Source organism: Hydra viridissima, unplaced genomic scaffold (genome assembly GCF_058129835.1).
Source record: "Hydra viridissima isolate aposymbiotic clone 2 unplaced genomic scaffold, HvirCarnegie_v1 scaffold_2, whole genome shotgun sequence".
In the NCBI taxonomy this organism is placed as follows: domain Eukaryota; kingdom Metazoa; phylum Cnidaria; class Hydrozoa; order Anthoathecata; family Hydridae; genus Hydra; species Hydra viridissima.
The window spans coordinates 22,201,938-22,222,573 of record NW_028324301.1 but is presented as its reverse complement, the minus strand read 5'-3'; the positions used below and the strand labels follow the sequence as shown (position 1 = coordinate 22,222,573).

Sequence of the window (20,636 nt, the reverse complement as noted above, 5' to 3'; positions counted from 1 at the left end):
TACCGTAAAATAAATTTAATATAAAAAAGTGCATTGAAATAAGTTCTCCTTAGCACTAACAAAATACTATTTACAACCCTATCTACAAAGTAAAATTCAAACAACCACACGCTTACACATACTGATTGGTGTAAGTGTTTATTCGTCTGCCGGCTCGTTTAATGCCAACGCGTTTAAATCATTTAGTTGTTTTCGCATTTGCTCTTTTTCTTCTAAAAGAGTCCGGTTTAATTCAGCAAACTCATTCTAAATTAAAGTAGGGAAAAATACTTCATCGCAATTTTTAGAACAATAAAAAAGATCAAAGGTATCTTAAAAACTTACGTTTACTTTTTTTCTTTCTTCTTCGAATCTTTTATGATAATCGATTAACGACTCGGCTAGTTCGTCCTCTGTTTGATTCCGGCGCTTAAGTGACTCTTCCGAGCTAAAATTTGAAAAAAGGAAAACAGACATTTAACAAAAATAACTACAATATATATTAGAGAACAGCAAGAATTTTTTTTTCTTTTAAAAGCTTAGGAAAAAATGTATTCTTAAGTAAAATCAAATTTTAAACAGGGTTTTCTAAAAAAAATCTTGATCGGACGAAGTTATGATTGACAAAAAAATACAAAATCTCATTTGTCACGTATCTTACATTATTGAATGCTATACAAGATTAAGTTGAAATTAATATTTTTATATAACATAAAAAGTAAATAAAATTTCTTTTTTTGTTTTAAACACAGGTAAAAATTCTCTGTGTTGAGCTCTAGCTCTAATATACCCATCTCTTGCATCTGGTCCAACTACTGACATGGCTCCGTCTGTCACTTGTTTTACAGCACATTCAGTACTTTGAGTATGAATTTCAACAGGAGTTATTAAAGGGTTCACTTTTAGCAACAACTTATCTTTAGCGAGTGAACAAGTAAAAACAGGTTCTTCTACTTCACCATTTTCCCGTTTAACTAGCTCTTAGAAGGTAGTTGCTGTAAAGTTCAGTTTAGATGTTTTTCTCACTCTAATTAAAATATTTCCAAGGATATCAATACCCCTTAGTTTTAAAATATGGTCAACTGCAAAGTTACGGTCTTCTGCATTATTACTGGATAACAAAGAGAATAAAATACTTTCATGGTTTGTATACCAGGCTCCTGGATGTAGGGAGTCACAATTTCTTTTACCCTATCTGGTTGATTTCTAAGAATTCTCAACTGAGAATACTCAACAGAACAAAACAAGTAACTCTAGAATTTCCAGATTTTTATTACTTCCAAGTTTTTATTATTTAATGTTTCCTTGTCCACATAAAGACTATTCTCATGCCAGTAGTGAGTCACCTGACATGACTTAAAGTGCCACACTGAATTTCTCTAAGATTAGGTCGCAGTTCACCAATCTTAACCGCTTTACATAGTTTGTAGGATTGCTTTTGGTCTGTTGAGATATTATTCATTATTGTTTCTGGAATATTAACAAAATACTATCCTTCTGGAAGAGCTTTGAATAGAGGATTATACTTTATTTTATTGACATCAGGGAGAAATTTCCCCACAAGATCTAAAAATCCAGTATTACATGTTAGTCCATCAGTTCTTTCTGTTAAGTGGCGGAAGAACAACTCATTTGAATGAAGCATGCATAGGGCTAAGATATTGACCATCAGTCATGGTAATGTATTGTTCTTTTATAGTAATAGGATGTAACTGCCCATTTGAATCATTTATCATTGTTCTTGTTAAATCTTTTCTTCTATCAAAGTAAATGCCATTATTATCTGTGATTGAAACTTTTAAATTATCATTCATGACGTTTTTCCTTGCTCTTGTTAACTTAGAAGGATCACAAGCAAGGTAAGAGGATTCAGGGGTAAGAAATCCTGCTTCAATTAAATCTTGTAGAAAACTTGTAGTTATTGCTGCACTTGTGGTAGGTTAAATTCCAAACCTGTAAAATAAAACTAATTCATATTTATTTTTATTAACTCATTCATGCATTTGCTGCTTAACAAAACAATATATAATCAAATAATTTTCTTATGCAAGCCTTAGCTGTGTTTAATAATGACGTTGTGTTTCTTCTGTGTGATGTCTTTTGTTGATGTATATTCTAGATGTGTTACAAGGACACCTAAATTTTCGTGTAGAAGCCATTCTACCAACAACTCAATTTCACTGTCTTGTTTTAAAGCATATTTAACAATAACTGGATCATAGATAATAATAACTGGATCATTAATTAAGAGGAGAACCTGGAGAAATATTTTTTCAATTTTCTTTGTCTACTTCTTTATCCTCTTTCCCTGTAACCTAAAACCAAATGTTTACAATTATTTTTATTATTATTGTTTTGTTTTTTTTATCATTACTTCTACAATTATTGTTATATATATTCATGTGAGAATGCAACTTTTACTATATAAACAAAAAAAATATTTATTACTATGAAATTAAATTACCTTGACAAATGCTTACTCATCTTGTAGCTTTTTTATTCTTTTCTGGTAAGCTTCCTCATCACTGACTTTTCTCTGTTTTTTTTTCTATATTTGATTGTCTCAATCTGGTCAGCATGTGCCATCTGCATGTCAGACTTTTTACCTGTTTTACTTCTTTGACTGTATAGCCATTGTAGCTCCATAGTTGGAAATTTCTTAGTAAAAATACAGGTGCAATTTATGTGCTTTATGTTTACAATGTTTTGGGGAAGAACACCCAGACAGATCATTCTCACATATAAGGATTGTATGAGGAAATATGGTAAGATCTATGAGTTCATCTAACTTTAATATATGTACTTCTCTCACTTTTGCTTTAGTTTTTCCCTATACAAAGTTTCCTACTTTCTCCCAAAGAGTTTTTATTCTATAATAAAGAGATTTCTCTCCAATAATAACTGATTGTTGAAACTTTATATTTGCTTTTCTCCATTGAGCAAGAACTATTGGAATTTGATCACTGGCAAGATCTCTGTTAGAATATTTATTTGAACATAAATCAAATGTTACACTTTTTTCTTCTTTTAATAAAATTCCTTTTTGAATAACTGCTCTGTTCATAGGCAGTTCATTAGGAATAGTCTTTTCTGGGTCCAATAAACTCAGAAATACTTGTGATGGGTGAATGTCTAGTCTTAGCTTGACATAATTTATGAATTAATCCAAGATTAAAAACGAATAGCAAAGTAAATAATAACAAAGCACTCAATTATGTTTTTTTTTTTATGGTGGAGAGCAAAGTCAAAATCTTTTTTAAATTTGATTTGGCACGGCACTCTTAATGAGTCACATAAAGACTGATATATTTATTTATTTTCATTTCATTCCATTTTAATAAAACCTTAATGCAAAAATTTGGGTATCAAGACGTTTTTTAATCAAAACGTGATCCATAGCAAACCCACTTTAAAATTTAACTTTACATAAGAATACACCTTTTCCTAAGCTTAAATTTTTTTTTTTTTTTTTTTTCCCAAAAACATATGATTGTTGCTGTGCCCTAATATATATTGTCTGTAATTATCAACAAATATTTAATTACATTCATTACACATTGTATCATACCTTTTATACACATAATCCTTTTACAATTAAACTTTTCCTTTAAGAACATGGCCTCTAGATTTTTATCTAGCTCTGCAAAATACATAGGCATGCCTACAAAATTTGAAAAATAATGAAAATGTGAATATGAGAATAACCTTTTACGAAGTTGAGCAAGATGTTGCACCAAGGATTCATATATTTGATCTTGTTTTTTTTCCTCAGTTTCTAGTAAATGATCCTCCTCCCGAACCTTTTCCAATTGCATGAGACATTCATTTTCTAAAGACTTTATTAAACAGTTTTTTTAAATACCATAAAGAGTTAGCAATACAGACACATTCCATTTGCATCCAACATATCTTACATTTGCATCCTCATTCTTCATAGTTTCCAGTGTTGATTGCAAACTTGCAAGCTCGTACTGTCGTAATTTAAGTACCTCAGAGCACTATATTAAAAAAAATAAATACAAAAACAACAAACCATTATTTGACCATGCTATGCTCTAAGTATCAAAATTCACAGTATGAGAGTGATTTTCAATATTAAACACTAAAATTTTTATTCAAAAATTTTTAAAATATTTCTCTAAATTGACTATATAAATAATTAGTAAAAACCAACTCTTTTCTTTTAGATAAATTTTGTAAATAAGTTTTTATGAATTTATAACTTATACATTTTAAACTTTTGAAATAAATTTAAATTAACAGCATTCATATAAAAATAATTCTACCTTTAAAAAAAAAACAAGGAGTTTGTTCAATACATATTTTTTTAAAAAGAAAAAAAGTAAATTGACAAAGAAAACGAAATTTAACTTCAATTGAGTAGATTTATTGTCTTTCATTGATTTGTTATAATATCTTTGTAATGTTAACTTTGATAAAATGATTTTCTCTTATCCAAAATTAGCAGATGCTGCATGTTCTGCATTATTTTTCAATGATACCTAACCCTATATATTATTGATGGTACTTTATATTTCTTAACCAGCAATAAATAAATATTCTACAGCCCATACAAATTACTCATAATTATCTACAGCCCATACTAATTACTCATGAGTTATCTCTTAAAATGTATAAGGATCTCAATATGTTAAAGGATGTTGCAGGGCAAATCATCCCCACTGCACTTGAGATGAATGATATTTAAGTAAGGCCAAAAAGTGAACAATTTCATGTTAGGCAACAATATAAAAACAATACCAGGAAAAACATTAGGACAACAACTTACCTTAACATGACATTGATAAGGTAATTTAATATGGGTTTTTCTAAACTATGAATCCCATTTATCAAAAACAACAAACCCAGAAAATTTACTTTTCTAGATAACAGTACACTAAAGTTGATTAAAACATAAAAATTTTTAAAATAAAAAAGTCAAAGTTAATCAAATAACAAGAATTTCAAGAAAATTCCCAATCAGTCATCATGGGTTATATCAGTCATGAATTAGACTTTCAGTAATTCATCATGAGAAATATTTTGTGTTTGCTATTAAAGCTTTTGATTACATTCTTAACATATTTTTATCAGTTAACAAAATTCCTCTTCCTTCAATACAAAATTTTATTAAAACTAACTTTAACATTTCTATTCTTTCTTTTTTCCAGTTTAGTTATCTAATTCTGCAATAATCCTTTTTAAACCTCAATCTTGAGAACATTTTGATTTCACTGTTTTCACTGGGCAATCATAAAAATTCTAAACTGACACCAAATTGTGTAAGATAATCTTTTATCAGCTTTTAAGCAACTATGTTCTTTTCACATGTGAGGGGTTTCCTATGCATGTTGGTGAAAAGCATTTGGAAATGATTTGATAGATGTTATTTATTAAAATGTTTAACAAACAACCAACAGCAACATAAAACAAGATTATTCTTTCTTTTTATCCAATATTGCAAGTATTAATCTTATTGGATGCATGCAGTATTGGTTGCTACAAGTACACAACTATACAATCTATTGCTCTACCAATACTAAGCTACTTAATTATGCAGAATTAGCCTACTTTAAAAAGATGACATTGCAATATAAGTGACATACTAGTATAAGTAACTTAACCAAAAACCTGTTGCAGTTTATGGTAGATTTAGGATAGTACAATTTATATTACTTAACTACACTAATAGCATAAAATTTACAAATAAAATTTTATTATAAATGGTAATACCTCATTAAATTTTTCCACTTCTGTCAACTTATTAGCTTTTAACTGACATTTCTCTTCTGCAATAGTCTTCTTTATATTTGTCAATAATACCTAAAATACATACACGAAAGCATAGCATTTAGAATTATTACAAAGAAATTAAACACCTAAATTATATTTCTTTACAGAAACTTAATACCATCTAATGTTAACAAAAAGAATTTTTCTCAATTTACAAAACATATTTTAATAAAAAAAACACAGCTTCTTTACCTTTACTTTATCTCGAAGATCACTAAACGCAGACAAATCTTTTTGTTTGTGATCAAACTGCAAGTTCATTGAACTTCCTTGCAATGCATTTTGTACAAGTGGGTAGAAAGAGAGCTCATCAGCTATATCATTGTATTTATTGAGAATACTTAATGCCTGAATAAGTATATAAGATCAATTATAATGAATGTAAATGTGAAAATAAATAAAAACCATCAAGCAATGTAACTCTAATCGTGTTTCAGCATTTATCAAAAGCAAAATACCTTTTTAATACATGACTTTTTACTTGTGATTTTTTAAAATCATAAAAATGAAATCACCATGTCATAGCTTCTTGAGTAACGCACTTCACTTTCTTGATTTTGCTCATCAAGGCGATCTTTTTTGCTATTTAACTTTTGTAACTCACTGCAAACCTCACTGCTTTTAATTCTGAGTTCTTCTTGATTAGCTGGGTTTCCTTTCTGTAAAGTTAATGCTGATTTACAATCAAGATATCAATAATGTCTGATGATCAGCATAAAATATTCTTAAGATTGTAAAGTATGTCACAAACAAACAAAAAACATACTTTTTGACGATACTTCAGCGCTATGAAAAAAAAAATTCTTAAACTATTAAAAAACAGAGAAAAATAGAATTGGACAATTAATAATGATTTTCATACTTTAAATTATCCAGTACAGAATTCAGTAAAAGACTATTGAAATTCAGTAAAGATTATTAAAACAAAATGCAAACCAAAAATTAGATCAAAAATATTATCAATAAATTGCTGCCTGAAAATGGTTAGTACAATGTATACATTTTTTTTGTTGACTTTTTGGCATCAAAATGACTTTGATTCTTCCATTTTAAATTACTTCCATTTACTATTTACTTTTTTCTATAACTGACTAAATTGTGTGACTGCAATTTTATTGTTATCATTGGCTTTGTTTTATTTGTATATACTATGTATAGTGCAATAGCATGTGACATATTCTGTGAATTATTGTTATCTTTTGACTTAATTTCAGATTCATGTGGATATTCTGCATCTATTGTATTAAAACACATTAATCCCTTAAAAACAACCACTTAGTAAGCAACTTTACATAGGTTCTTAATTTTTTTTTGCAGAAGCTAATTTTACAAAAAAATCTAACAAAGACCCATCAAATCAAATTAAAAGAAAAAGTACTAGAACAAGTCCAAGAGAACACCAATGTTAATAGCAAAACTAATCCTTCCAGGAAAGTGTGGGAACCTTGTCATTTTTGGGTGCATTGTCTTAAAAATGTAACTAAGCAAAACTTGAATAAAATCCACATAGTGTTCTGGGCTTTGGCTGGCAGTAAAAAAGGATTCTTTTATTCAACCAACACCAAAAGAAGAGAGAAAACTCAAAAATAATTTACTAAAAACATAATATCTTTTTATTGCTCTGGAGCGGTCCTTTGAAAATAAAAAGCTTTCAAAGGGGATAACAAAAAATTGGAGTACATTAATCTAAAATGTAAGTTCTAAACCATTATTTGGTTAAATCCTGAAAGATTCTTCCTACAAAAATAAAATTTCAATTTACTTTCAAAAAATATTTTTTATGGTTTTTTTGATGCAGTCAGTAATAGCTATTTTTTTTTATAGCTCTAATCATTATGAAAGTAGTTTGAACCTGCTTCAGATTATTTAAATACACACACACACACACACACACACACACACACACACACACACACACACACACACACACACACACACACACACACACACACACACACACACACACACACACATGGATGTTTGAATTTCTAGAATCAGTCCATATATAAGAAATTCAAATGATTTATCTTAAATAATATGGTTTATAATACTCTTCATTACAAGTATGTAATACCTAACTTGATTATTTAACTAATGTAAAATGTTTATTTTACTGTGTTATAAAACAATCGTCACATTGCAAATATTGCACAAATATTAAATAATTCGTGTTTATATATGATTATTAGGGGTAGTCATTTTGAGGGAATTTTTGAAAACGAAGTACATACCCAGCTAAAGTTGGAGCAAATATGCTAAAACTTAGTCAAAATTTTTTTTAGGTCAATTGGGTGACTTTTAAGTCCCCCTCAAGACTAAAGTTGTAAAGAAATTGTACTTCAAAAAAGGAAAAATAGGGTATGTTCAGAGTGTTTGAGGGGGATCTAAGTGAAAAAAATATTTCCGTTTTTTTTTTTTTTTTTTTTTGTTATTTGTTATCTATATTTTCATTTTAAAAGGGTACGTCATCATGTATTTTACATATTTTTGGTTAAAACGATTTTTACGAAAGGAAAAAATGAAAATTTTACGTTACGCAAGAGGTTATGAAACCAGCAAATTATGTATTTTCATACTTAAAATTCATTCAGATCGACAGCCGGAAAAATTCCCGCTTAAATCAACCAAAAAAACAAACTATTTTGAACTAAACAAGTAATTTACCATTAAATAAAAATCTTTACAAATACTATCAAAACAAAAATTATGTATTAATTGAAATAAGTATTTTAAAATGAACAACAATTTCCTAAGTCTACAATTTCCTTTTCTTCAGTTTAGAGAGTGACATCAGGCTTTCTGATAGTTTTTTTTTTGTAATATTACTTTTTCCCACACCAAAAACCTTGAAAGTTGACCTCACTTTGTCGACAGTTAAAAGTCTGTTCTGCTTGTCATCTTCATTTTCGTATATTTGCACAAACTGCTGCATCATTCCGATTGCTCGTTCAGATTGATCATTGACAACAATTAACATTTTGGCAAAGTTTTCAAAATTCTTAAACAAGGACTGGGTGTGCCAATATTGGGGTGGAAGTGACAACCAGTCTCTAACTCTCTGATTATCCAACCCTATCATTGAAAAAATTAAATATGAAAACTCATTAACCAAAAGAGAGAGGGTTGGTACCTTCATATTGTTTATGATATTAATCTCGTCTATTCGATCTTTGCTTCTATGTTTAAAAAAATCTGGATCCGGCATTTGGAAGGAAAGCAAAGCATCTGCAATGGCTGTTTTTTTATCCATAGAAATATTTTTATCCAAAAGAGCCAAGGGAATAATCGTTGAATCAAGATACCATGTATGCTTATAAAGAGATGCTAACACAGCGTCTACTGCCTCCAGATTGGAGCAAACTTTCTTATACTCATTCATCTGAAAGATTGCATCAAGATCAGACGCAGGAGATTGAATCGCTTTATGTGCTTGAAGGTACCACCTTGTGTAAAAACATACAATGAACTCGCAGATGAGTTTCAAATCTTCGCGTAGATTATCATTTTCTTGCACAAATGTCAATTGCTTGCACAAAAGCTGAAGCTTAAGGTAGTATAAACTCTTGCCTGAAAACCTAGCATGATGAACAGCTCCAGTTTTCTTTAATTTGAAATGTGCAGAAGGGGATAAATACTGCATGGTTAGTTCAGCCAACTCTCTTCGGTCATTCCTCATATTGCGTTTCTTAGTAATATAAGTCTCACAGTAATCTAAAGTTTTTGTTGCAGCTTCCTTCAAAACTGTTCCTTCCACGGTTTTCCAATCAAAAGAGGTCAGGTTATTTTTGTCGTATTTGAATTTAGGGTTCTCAAACATATGTTTGAACTTTACGAATAAAGGATTTTCAGGCCCTACGCTATTCTCTTTTATCACTGCTTCACAGAAATGAACCATTCTAAGCTCAACGATATGATGCCTACATGCTAGTAGAAGAAGGTATTTGTCTACCTCTCTTGCAATCCTAATAAGTGATCCTTTCTTAGACCCAGTATTACTTGAAGTTGTATCGAAGCATACTCCGCATACTTTTGAAATGAGGTCATATTCTTCTAGTATTTTCATGATTCCTATATACATATCTTCACCTGAAGAAGACGGCAAGGCAGGTACTCCAAGAAGATGTGACACCCCCTCAATGTTAACGAGTACAGCTAATCTTTCATTCTTCAGTCTTTTTCCATGATTCATTTCAAACAAGGTCTTTCCGTCAAAATGAATTATACAGGGAAAACGGCTTTTTTCCACGGCCTTCTTTATATCTAATTTAGCAATTTCTGCAGTATCCTTGGCAGTTTTTTTCATCTTCCTTAATGCTGTTGAAGCACTGGCTTTGCATTTTGCGATATCAACTCCACAATCTTGAAGAATTGCTCCAGTTACTTTTTGTAAGACATTGGGGGAGATATCATTTGCAGTAGCTATGATAGATACATTTCCATCAAAAATATTCTTAGGGACTTTGGCAGTAATGTTATGATCATCTGCTCTTCTATGATTCCAAACTTCGGGTTCAAATTCTGAATCAGAATCAGCGCTAGTGTCAGTGAAACTCAAGTCTAATTCTGAGGTAGCATCAATCTTAGGAGATTCATCTTCTAGCCTTGTCCTCTTCCTCACACCTTCAGAAACCTAAAATTTGTTTTAACATAGTGTATGTGTATTAACAAATAATGTATGTTAAATTAGCAAATTTTAATAAAAAAGGTCAAATTAACCCACTAAAAACAACATAAAACCTTTTTGCTAAATTTTCTATCTTCTGATCCCAAACTAAAACGTCTCAGTCCTTCCTGGTCTTCCAAAAAAGTTAAATCATCGTGCTTATCTTTATCTGAGCGTTTTTTATCCTTCCTAATTTGGTTCTTTAAATCTGTAGAACCAATCCAAAACAGCTTTTTCAAAAATGAAATGAACTCCCCTTGATTAACCTTGTCTCTAGCTGTTCCTCTGTATTTATTTCTACTCAAATCTGAATACTTCTTGTCCATCTTCATTAGGTTCTTGATAATATTTTTATCTGACATTACTTGAAATCCCGCTTTAAGCCATGGTCTTTTAACTAAGCCTAAAATGCATTCACAATCATCTACTTCACATCTCTTGTAACCCTGAATCTTGTTAGGAGGGCATGATAAAATTGTTGACTTCTTAACATTATGAGGAAGTAGTGATCTTCTGTAGGCAATGTGTTGAAGAATATCCATTCCAGTAGGGAGTTGAAGACCTTAAGAAAAAAAAATCAATATTTTAATTTTTAACATAAAGTTTAAAATTCAAAACAATTTTTTTAAATTAGATATGTACATGTAATAGCTGGTTTAGCCTCATTTATGATAAAAAGTTTGCTTTTGCTTGATCTGAGAAACTTCCTCTTGCCAATATCTTTTACAATTTTTTTTTCCATTTTTGTATTCAATCTAAATAGATTTTATGGTTTGTAATTAGTTAAAAACTTCAATACAATTTTACTTTATATTGTAATTCAATTAATAACAATCAAGTAAATACGAAAGTTATTTACAAAAATAAAATAATGTAACGCAATTTCAGGTACAGCTTGTTTATAAAAACTCTTAGTGACTTAAAAATAGAGTGCAGCATCTTCAGCACATTTTCTTCGGCATTATTTTATAAGAATTTTTTTATCGTTGCCGATTTTCATAACCTCTTGCGTAATGTAAAATTTTCATTTTTTCCTTTCGTAAATATCGTTTTAACCAAAAATATGTAAAATACATGATGACGTACCCTTTTAAAATGAAAATATAGATAACAAATAACAAAAAAAAAAAAAAAAATGGAAATAATTTTTTCACTTAGATCCCCCTCAAACACTCTGAACATACCCTATTTTTCCTTTTTTGAAGTACAATTTCTTAACAACTTTAGTCTTGAGGGGGACTTAAAAGTCACCCAATTGACCTAAAAAAAATTTTGACTAAGTTTTAGCATATTTGCTCTAACTTTAGCTGGGTATGTACTTCGTTTTCAAAAATTCCCTCAAAATGACTACCCCTAATGATTATATGTATATAAAGTGTAACCCAAAATTGTCTATGTATACATGTAGTTACTATGTATACATGTAATTGATGGCGTACACACAGAGGTCATGAAAATATTTAGACCTGATATGGTTGTTTTATTGAGATCAAGATAATTTAGTACTCTGTGTTATGCACAATCAGATAATTCTACTTCTAAGTTTTTTCATAATTATACTATTTTTGTCTTTTTTTCAGTTTATTAGAGTAACATGTTAAGTTTAAAAGCTTTAAATGAGTTACTTGCAGATACTCATCCAGAGACATCATCAAGTCATAATCAAAATAGAGTTAAAATATGTGCCCCTTGTAGGAGAAAGATAAAAGGAAATTTGAGGTCTTTGACTTTCAATTAAATTTATAATGAGATATATTAATGATGATTTGTGCACTGATAATGAAAATTTATCATGAGATATATTAAGGATGATTTGTGCACTGATAATGAAATTTTTCTGGTAGGACTTTGTTATATATGTAGAGTAAACCTAAACAGGACTCCTGACAGAACTTAATTAGCCTATCAAGATATTATTTCAGTTATGAACATTTTTTTAAGTGATTTTTACACAATAGTATAACTGTACATATTAGAGATATGGAGTTGAACAGAGACATAAATTCTAAAGATGCAGAGAGCATCACATTTGGAATGTTATCAAGTGACAGTTTTGTAAATAAACAAAAGGGTAATAAAAAGAAGGCTAAGTTTGCTAACAATATGGTCAGTAATTCTGTAGTTAAAGAGGGTCATGAAGTCTTAATTCTTGCAAAATGTAAGTTTTCAGAGTTTAATTTAATGGAAGGATTTATTAACCATTCATTTTGTAATGGGTTGATTTAAGTAGTTGGATATGATACAGAAATGAATTGGCCTAAAAGACTTGATCTTGTTGCTAAAGATCAGTTTATTAACTGATATCTCAAAGTTCATCTCTTGATACAAAAAATTTGTCAAAGCAATTTCAAAGCAATCAACAAATATTAAGTCGATATCTGCTTTTCCACAGGAAAGATGATAGCTGAACCTAAACATTATCTTGTTAGTGACACCTCATAGTTGGACCTGTGGCTCTCAGTCACTCTGAAAATCTATGTTCTTTTTAATCACCCCTAAAATTATCACCAACTAGAGGTCTTAGATGTAGCTGAACAGTCTGGAGAATCTGTTCACAGAGATTTCAAGAGAGTTTTTGGTCTACATATAAACTCAATATTATTTAAAACAATGTTATTCAAAGCTATGATTATGCATTCCTATTTGACCGTATTAGACTTCAGCTCAAAGCATTTGCAAAAATTTAAATAGCATTTTTTTTTTTTTTTTTTGCAACTTTTTTCACTTTTAAGCTTTTACAAAATAAGAAATTAAGAATAAAGTTCCTGTATGTTTTATTTTAAAAATCTTCTAAAATTCTAAATTATGGGCTGATGTTGGAGTTTCAATCATTTAAATAGATGTAATTATTATGTAATAATGTATATAATTACATATATATAATGTAATAATGTACATTACATTGCAATAAAAATAATTGTTACAATGTAATGTTATAATCTAGCTACAATTCTGAATTAGTTCAATATATTTTCATGATGGTCAGATAGAAAAAAAGGTTAACACTGACTGCATCAGTAAAATCATAGGGAATTTTTTTAATAGTAAATTAAAATCTTGCTTATGTGGGAAGGATCTTTTAGGTTTTAACTAAATACTGATTTAGAATCTACATACATGGCAGATTAATGGTGTGTACTCCATTTATTGTAATATATTTATTGTAATATATTTATTGTAATATATTTATTGTAATATATTTATTGTAATATATTTATTGTAATATATTTATTGTAATATATTTATTGTAATATATTTATTGTAATATATTTATTGTAATATATTTATTGTAATTTATTTGATCAAAGTACTATCCAAGAACAAAAATTTTGTAAAGAAATCTTAATAGAAATCTTAATAGAAATCTTAATAGAAATCTTAATAGAAATCTTAATAGAAATCTTAATAGAAATCTTAATAGAAATCTTAATAGAAATCTTAATAGAAATCTTAATAGATATTGCAAATATTGATATTGCAAATATTGACAACATAACACAACAACATAATACAAATCTAAAAAAGCATTTTTTGTTTTTTGCACTTAAGAATTATGAAATTATGTTCTTCAATAACCAAACTCCATTTTAAATCTTATTTAAGTAAAAAAAAACCAACCTTAAAAGATTTATTTCACTTTTTAAAAACAATAACATTTGATTTCTCCATAATAGATTTTGTGGAGTTGGTACAAACTAACTGGCAGCAATATTTCAAAACTTAATGTTTAACAAATTTAATTACTTTGAACAAAACCAAAGACTTAATTTCGCAAAGTAGAAATCAATTTAAAAACTAATATTCACCATATTTTCACTTTTCTTGTGATAAATTTTTCTATTAACAAAAATCAAAAACATACATTCAGCCTGCATTTGATCTTCTAACTGTTCTGATTGATGTTTGAGTACTACTAATTCTTGATCAAGTTTTTCAATTGCCATCTCATCTTCTTGTCTAAATTGATAAGACACCATTTATAAAATATGCTTCTTGTTGAAATAAGGAAATTAAAAAATAAAAAAAATCTGTCATAAATCAAGTTCTGTCGTTGAAATTAGAATAACTTACAAAAAATTATCTGTTCTACATTAATTTCAAATGAATGAGAAACCAAAGAATCAATCAATACCTAAAGTTAGTTAGAGCAAATCCTAATTTTCACTGTCTTTGTGATTCTAAGTAAAAGAAATCCTAATTTTCACTGTCATTTTTACTCTAAGTAAAAGGAGTCTTAACTTTCAATGTCCTTTTTTTAGGTTTTAATCACAAATGACTTAAATATGATACAACATGTCAACAGATAGTTAAAGTCTTATTGTACACCATAGAGAAAGAGGAATTAAATATTTAGACTAACTTCACTTTAGCTTTACATGATTGAGAATTAATGCTAAAATAACTTGCTGTTAAAATAATTATGAAATGAAGAAAACATGTATAAAAAAGAATGATTGAAAAAAATATACAAGAAATATACAAGTTAACTTTATTCAGAAGATGGCATATGCTAGATTTAGGAAAGCCATCATAAAATTTCAAAAATTTTTTTCTCAATTTTAAAATCATAAACAAGACTTAAAGAATTTTTTAAAATAAAATTAAATGAAATATTTACTCCAGTTAGTTTGTAATGCTTATTAAATATAACTGTTATTATTTTAACCTTTGTAAATATTGCAGTCCTTATTTATAAACCACCTAGACTTTATAATTCAATAGAAAAGTAAAAAGATTCTCATAGTAACACAATAATAAATAATTGGTATATAGGAGGTTGGGAGTGTATTTAAGAATACATCGTAGCTGACAGCATGTTTTTTAAGCCCTAAAATTGAGGTAAAATATACTTACATTTCCTCTTCAATTATCATTTTTTCACGGATAGCTTCTTGAAGAACATCCTATGAATAGAGCTATAATAACTTAAAACCAATACTTTTACTTTGAAAATTATTAAAAGAATTGGTATAAAAAAGTTATGAAAATTGTTTTTTTCCACCAAACAATTGCTAACTGAAAGATAATTATAATAAAAAACTTGTATTTTAAATATTGCAGAATTACAATGACACCAAATTTTTGCCATAGCATTAAGGTTTAATTTTTTTTACGTACTGGTTCTGATTCAAGTTTTGCTAACTCTTTTTTTAACTCTGCCACCTCATCACTTAAGGACTCATAATCTAAATATATTATAAAAATGAAAAAAAAAAAAGGAAAATGGCTTATAATGGTGCATCTTTTCTACAAGGCATGCCTGATGCAAAAAGTAACTTTTTTTTATAGAGTAATGTATAAAATGGTACCAAACATTAATAGTCACACAAAGCATGTTACATAAAAACATTTAAATTTAATCAAACCTTCTGTTGAACATCCAGCCATCTTCACTAAAAGCAAAATGAAAAAAAAGAAGATAAATTATAATAAAAATTATAAGCAAAAGGGAAAATAACACTAAAAAGTGTATGTTATAACTAAAGTATACTCTTTTAAAAGTGAGTAAAAGACCCCACCTAGCTGAGGCAATATTTAAAGTGTCATTACATATTTAGAATAATTTTATAATTAATAAATTACTTTTATAATTTAAACAATCTAGAACAATTTCAACAACTTAAAACAAACGGCAATTATAATCAACACAATAATAGCTTCAAATAATAAATTATTTAATTGCAGATTTGAATTTTTAAACATCAAATTTGAGACAATAGAACTAATTGCAGGAATAACTCACATGATGCAGTTAAAAGGGCTTGTTCTTCTTTTGAAAAATCTTCCTTTCCCACTAAAAATTCTCTGTATGTATCAGCAGCATATTGCAAGAAAATCTACAGTTAAGTAACAAACAGTCATTTTAAATAGAACCCATCATCTTTCATATGAAAACATAGTTATAATGAAACAAAATTACAGTAAAGCATAGTTATTATGAAATATATCTATAATGAAGAATAGCTATAATGTAAGTAAATAAGAAAATGATACTTAAAATAAAAGAAATAAATATGAAACAAAAACAGAAGGAAATTCAAAACAAGCATTTTTGAAAATATTTGTTACAACCGCTAAATTTTTTTATTTTAACTTAATTATTTTTTCAAAACTTTTACTTTATATTTTGTAAATATTATATATTGTGTTATATTATTGTATAGTTATATACTTATTATACAACAATAAATATTACACATTAGAATCCGTAAAAGCAAACAAAAACAATCTTAGAAAACAAAATATGTTAACAAAATAACAATAAAAAAACTTTAATTTTAAAGCACTAGTATTACATAAAAAATAAATTTGTTCACCTTTTCTTGGTCAGCATTATCATCAAATCCTGGATACAAAATTTCTTCTACATTTACCCTATCAATAGTCTAAAACAAGTATTGGCAAAAAGTTTAAATAAAAAATAAACACAACCTGTTAAAATTATGTATCCAGCATTTTACCTTGATAAGTTCACCCATCCAATGCAATGCACCCAGCAATGGAGGCCAAGAATGCAAACTCCCAATAGAAAACAATGAACTTTTAGAAATTGTAAATGGATAGCCAAGAGACTTCAAAATTCGAGGCACTTCCTCCTCCAACTTCTTATCCATAACAAAGTTTGAGTTAATAAGAGAATACAAGTGCTGAAAAAAAAAAAATAATGAACCACAATAAGATGGATAGCAAGATAAATAAATTTTAAAAAACCTGAACTTTTTGTTAAAGATACAACTATTTTTTCATTTTGGTTCTTTTGACTAGTAAAAAAAGTCCTTAAAAAGATGAAGATGATAACAAAATTAAATCTTTAATTTTTCATAACATGAAGATAAAATGATATAGTGTAAACTTAATTGTACCATAAATTTAATATTAAATTAGGTTTTTTTTGTCATTTAAAATGGAGAACTTGACATGCTCTGTTTTATATCAAAACTATACTTTCTAATAATATTGAGAGAAAAACAAATGTATAAAGAAAACTAAATTATTCAAAAAATTTATGGAATCCAACAAAATCCAACAAAAAAGAATAGTTATGATGCATTAATAATTTAATATTATTTTTTTAAACTATTTACTTCAAAAAATTAAAAATATGCTTTTTAAATATCATACCTCAAAAACCTTTGAAAATTCCTTTGTAGTAGGTGCAGATAAATTTTTAGTTGAAATGGGATGAGGATAACCAGTGTTGTTTAACAGCTGCAACATAAATTACAATTGCTATTAAAATATTACATCTGATTTTTAAAATCCGAATTTATTTGAAGTGGTTAGAAAAAAGACCAAGAAAAATGCTAATTGAAAATTCAGAACTAACAAAATAGTTACTTTATTTTATATACTGTTTCAAAAAAAGTATGATGGCTCAAAAAATGGCAAAGTTTTTAAAAAAAAAAAAATTTCTTAAATTAAACATCAAACATTTTTGTTGCTCTAAAATTAATGTTATCAAATACACATATATCAAAAATGTAGGAGAGGATAGTTAACTTTTTTTTAACAAAATGTTGGGATAATAGTTACATAGTAGTTGAAACATACCTCAAGGATCTCATCAATCATTTGCTTTTGATAGCCTGTAAATAATTATTTTATTTCTGAAACAGCTTCACAAACAAAATTTAATTTAAAAAAGGATTTAAATATTTATTTAAATAACTAAAAGCATAAATGTTGCATACTTCTATTACTCAGAGGTCGAGGATCTTTTCCAGAGTGTGTTCCTTGTGTTGACCACCTGCAATATAGTAACTACATTTTAAATATAATATCAAGCATATTTATATTTTAAAAAAATAATTGTTTTTATGAGCATTTGATATAACAAGTGAATTTTAAATAATTGTGTTGAGTGATTTTACTTTAGACATTAAATTATTTACAGAAAAAATGAAAATAATTTATAAATATATAAATATATAGTTAAAAAAACTTATAAGCATATTAAGATGATATTTAGAAATATACTATCCCAAGTTTACAACTTCATAAGTGTATTAAAGTAAAATTCTTTTTTTATTTGCAGTCAGAAATGCATAAAAAACAAAACAAGCTTTAAAAACACATAAACAGGACTATTTTTGTCACTATGGAACAAAAAAAAGCTAGCTTTCCCCACACTAGATATGACAGATTATACTTTGGTATGTCACTCTAGAGAATCTTCATGAAATCTTTTAATATCCAATCAAAGTGATGTTTGGCAAACTCAATTTGTGCAATGTATCAATAGCTTGTATTACCACCTCTTAAGGTTATTACAGCCAGATAGCGCATGGCATACTTTCAATTAGAGATCTAATTGTTTCTTGAGGGATATCTTCCCACATGCAGATAAGAATTTGTCGCAGATTGTCTAGGCTGTTAGGTGGTGGATGTTGGCTTCTAACTCAGCATCCCATTATGTCCCAAAGATGCTCTGTTGGGTTCATATCTGGACTGCAAGCTGGCCACTCCAAAAATTGAATATTAATATTATTAAAGTATTCAGTAATAATGTGCCGTATGCGGTCTAGCATTATCCTGCATAAGAAGGAATCCATCTCCAATGTAGGTTCCACAAAAGGTTCTAAAATGTCTGCTATGTATTGCTGAGAAGTCAGACATCCACCATCAACAATAAAAAGCTCTGTACAAGCTGTTAAAGATAATCGGCTTATACCATCAATGAGCCGCCTCCATATAAAGTGGTTTCTTGAATGTTACAAACAAAATATCTTTCATTTGGTCTTCTTAAACTCTTGGATGGCAATCAGAACTTACAAGGCAAAACCTTGACTCATCTGTAAACAAGACCTGTCCCCAATCATGTACTTCCCAGTTCATATGCCTCCTTGTAAAAACCAGTTTGTTTCTTCGGTGGTGTACAGATAATCTGGGACCAGTAGCTGCTTGAGGTCATAAAATTAAGGCACAAAGACTTCTTCTTAAGGTATCTTGACTAACAGCAGTTCCATGAACCTCAGTAAGTTGTATTTGGAGACTTTGTGCAGTAGTGAACCATTCTCTCAGTGTTCAAAGCATTAAAAATTGGTCCTCCACAGCATTGGTAGTTTGTGGTCTGCCTTGGCCAAGTTGTCTAGCATGATCATTTGTCTCTAAAAACCTTTGTAGAGCCCTACCGACTATTGTATGAGACACATCAAATCTTCTACCAAGTTTACTAAGCAACTTGTTAATCCTTCATTGGACAAAGTAACAATTGGAACACATTCATCATGACTTAAATTTTGTCTAGAATGCTGCATTGCAAACAGATGTGTTGCTCAAATGACAGTTATTTTTTCTACTGTTAGAACAATTTAAAACCAATATATACTTCTATTTTAGAAGTAAGGTTTAATTACAGCAAAACATGCTACTTATAAAAAGCTGCTATAATTTTGAAATTAAACAAGGGAAATGGAATAAAACCTACAAAAGACGTAACAATGAACATTATTATCATCTTTGTAATTGATAAATCCAGGAAATACATTATATATATATAAATATATAAATATATATATATATATATATATATATATATATATATATATATATATATATATATATATATATATATATATATATATATATATATATATAGATAGATAGATAGATAGATATATAGATATATATGTGTGTGTGTGTGTGTGTATATTACATATATATATCCGTATATGTCTGTATGTGGGTGTAAATATACACCCACATACAGACATATATATGGATCGATTTAGAAAGAAAACTAAATGAGTAACACACCTCCTATTACCTACTGCACCACATTGGGAAGTATTATTACTAAAAGTCAAATGTTTCTTTTCAGATTCTTGTTGGTTTCGAAGTTTAGCAGCAGCACTTCCAAACCCTAAAATTGATTTTCTTGTACTTTGTGGTGTTTGTAAATTTCTCCTATTAGATGCCATTTTTTCTGAAGGTAATACTACTATTAGAAAGCAGTCATTTAATGAGTATGTATTTAAATTAGATATAAAATTTGATAAATATATTATATACTAGTATAACATGTATCCATTGAAAAGCAATTTATTTGAAAAAACTTTATCAGCTAATCAAGTTATCTCAGAGAATGATACACATGAATAACCCATAACAAATTGTATATCTGCTTTTATCATGGTCATCATGGTGATCTCCTAAATCAATAACCCCCTCCACCCTCATTAAAAATATTTCTCTCCTCTAT

At 28.3% G+C, this 20,636-nt stretch overlaps 1 protein-coding gene and 1 pseudogene across 5 annotated transcripts; both read right to left on the bottom strand.

Moving 5' to 3' along the window:
• Positions 1–29: 29 nt before the first annotated feature.
• LOC145189352 (kinetochore protein NDC80 homolog) lies at positions 30–20,396 on the bottom strand. Of its 4 annotated transcripts, XR_016449583.1 has the most exons (20): positions 20,192–20,396; positions 18,127–18,182; positions 17,987–18,021; positions 17,558–17,644; positions 16,897–17,082; positions 16,753–16,821; positions 16,179–16,272; positions 15,802–15,828; positions 15,554–15,621; positions 15,290–15,339; positions 14,568–14,613; positions 14,298–14,392; positions 6,539–6,558; positions 6,288–6,431; positions 5,965–6,120; positions 5,713–5,802; positions 3,894–3,977; positions 3,685–3,815; positions 325–427; positions 30–246 (listed from the first exon to the last, which is right to left on the bottom strand). XR_016449583.1 is itself a non-coding variant. In XM_090077709.1 (19 exons), exons 1-19 carry the CDS (start codon positions 20,353–20,355, stop codon positions 139–141), a joined length of 1,767 nt encoding a protein of 588 aa, XP_089933835.1. In that variant the 5' UTR covers positions 20,356–20,396; the 3' UTR covers positions 30–138. The 4 variants fall into 4 exon arrangements, 3 of the variants coding, with proteins under 3 accessions (XP_089933835.1, XP_089933836.1, XP_089933837.1); XM_090077709.1 differs by lacking the exon at positions 14,568–14,613; XM_090077710.1 differs by lacking the exons at positions 14,568–14,613; positions 16,179–16,272; positions 16,753–16,821; ... (3 more) ...; positions 18,127–18,182; positions 20,192–20,396 and having other exon boundaries at positions 15,290–15,351; positions 15,802–15,821.
• On the bottom strand, positions 8,413–13,121 carry LOC145188706 (uncharacterized; annotated as a pseudogene). Its single transcript, XR_016449582.1, has 3 exons — positions 11,078–13,121; positions 10,510–10,997; positions 8,413–10,402 (listed from the first exon to the last, which is right to left on the bottom strand). The product of XR_016449582.1 is annotated as an uncharacterized LOC145188706 (transcript).
• Positions 20,397–20,636: the final 240 nt, after the last annotated feature.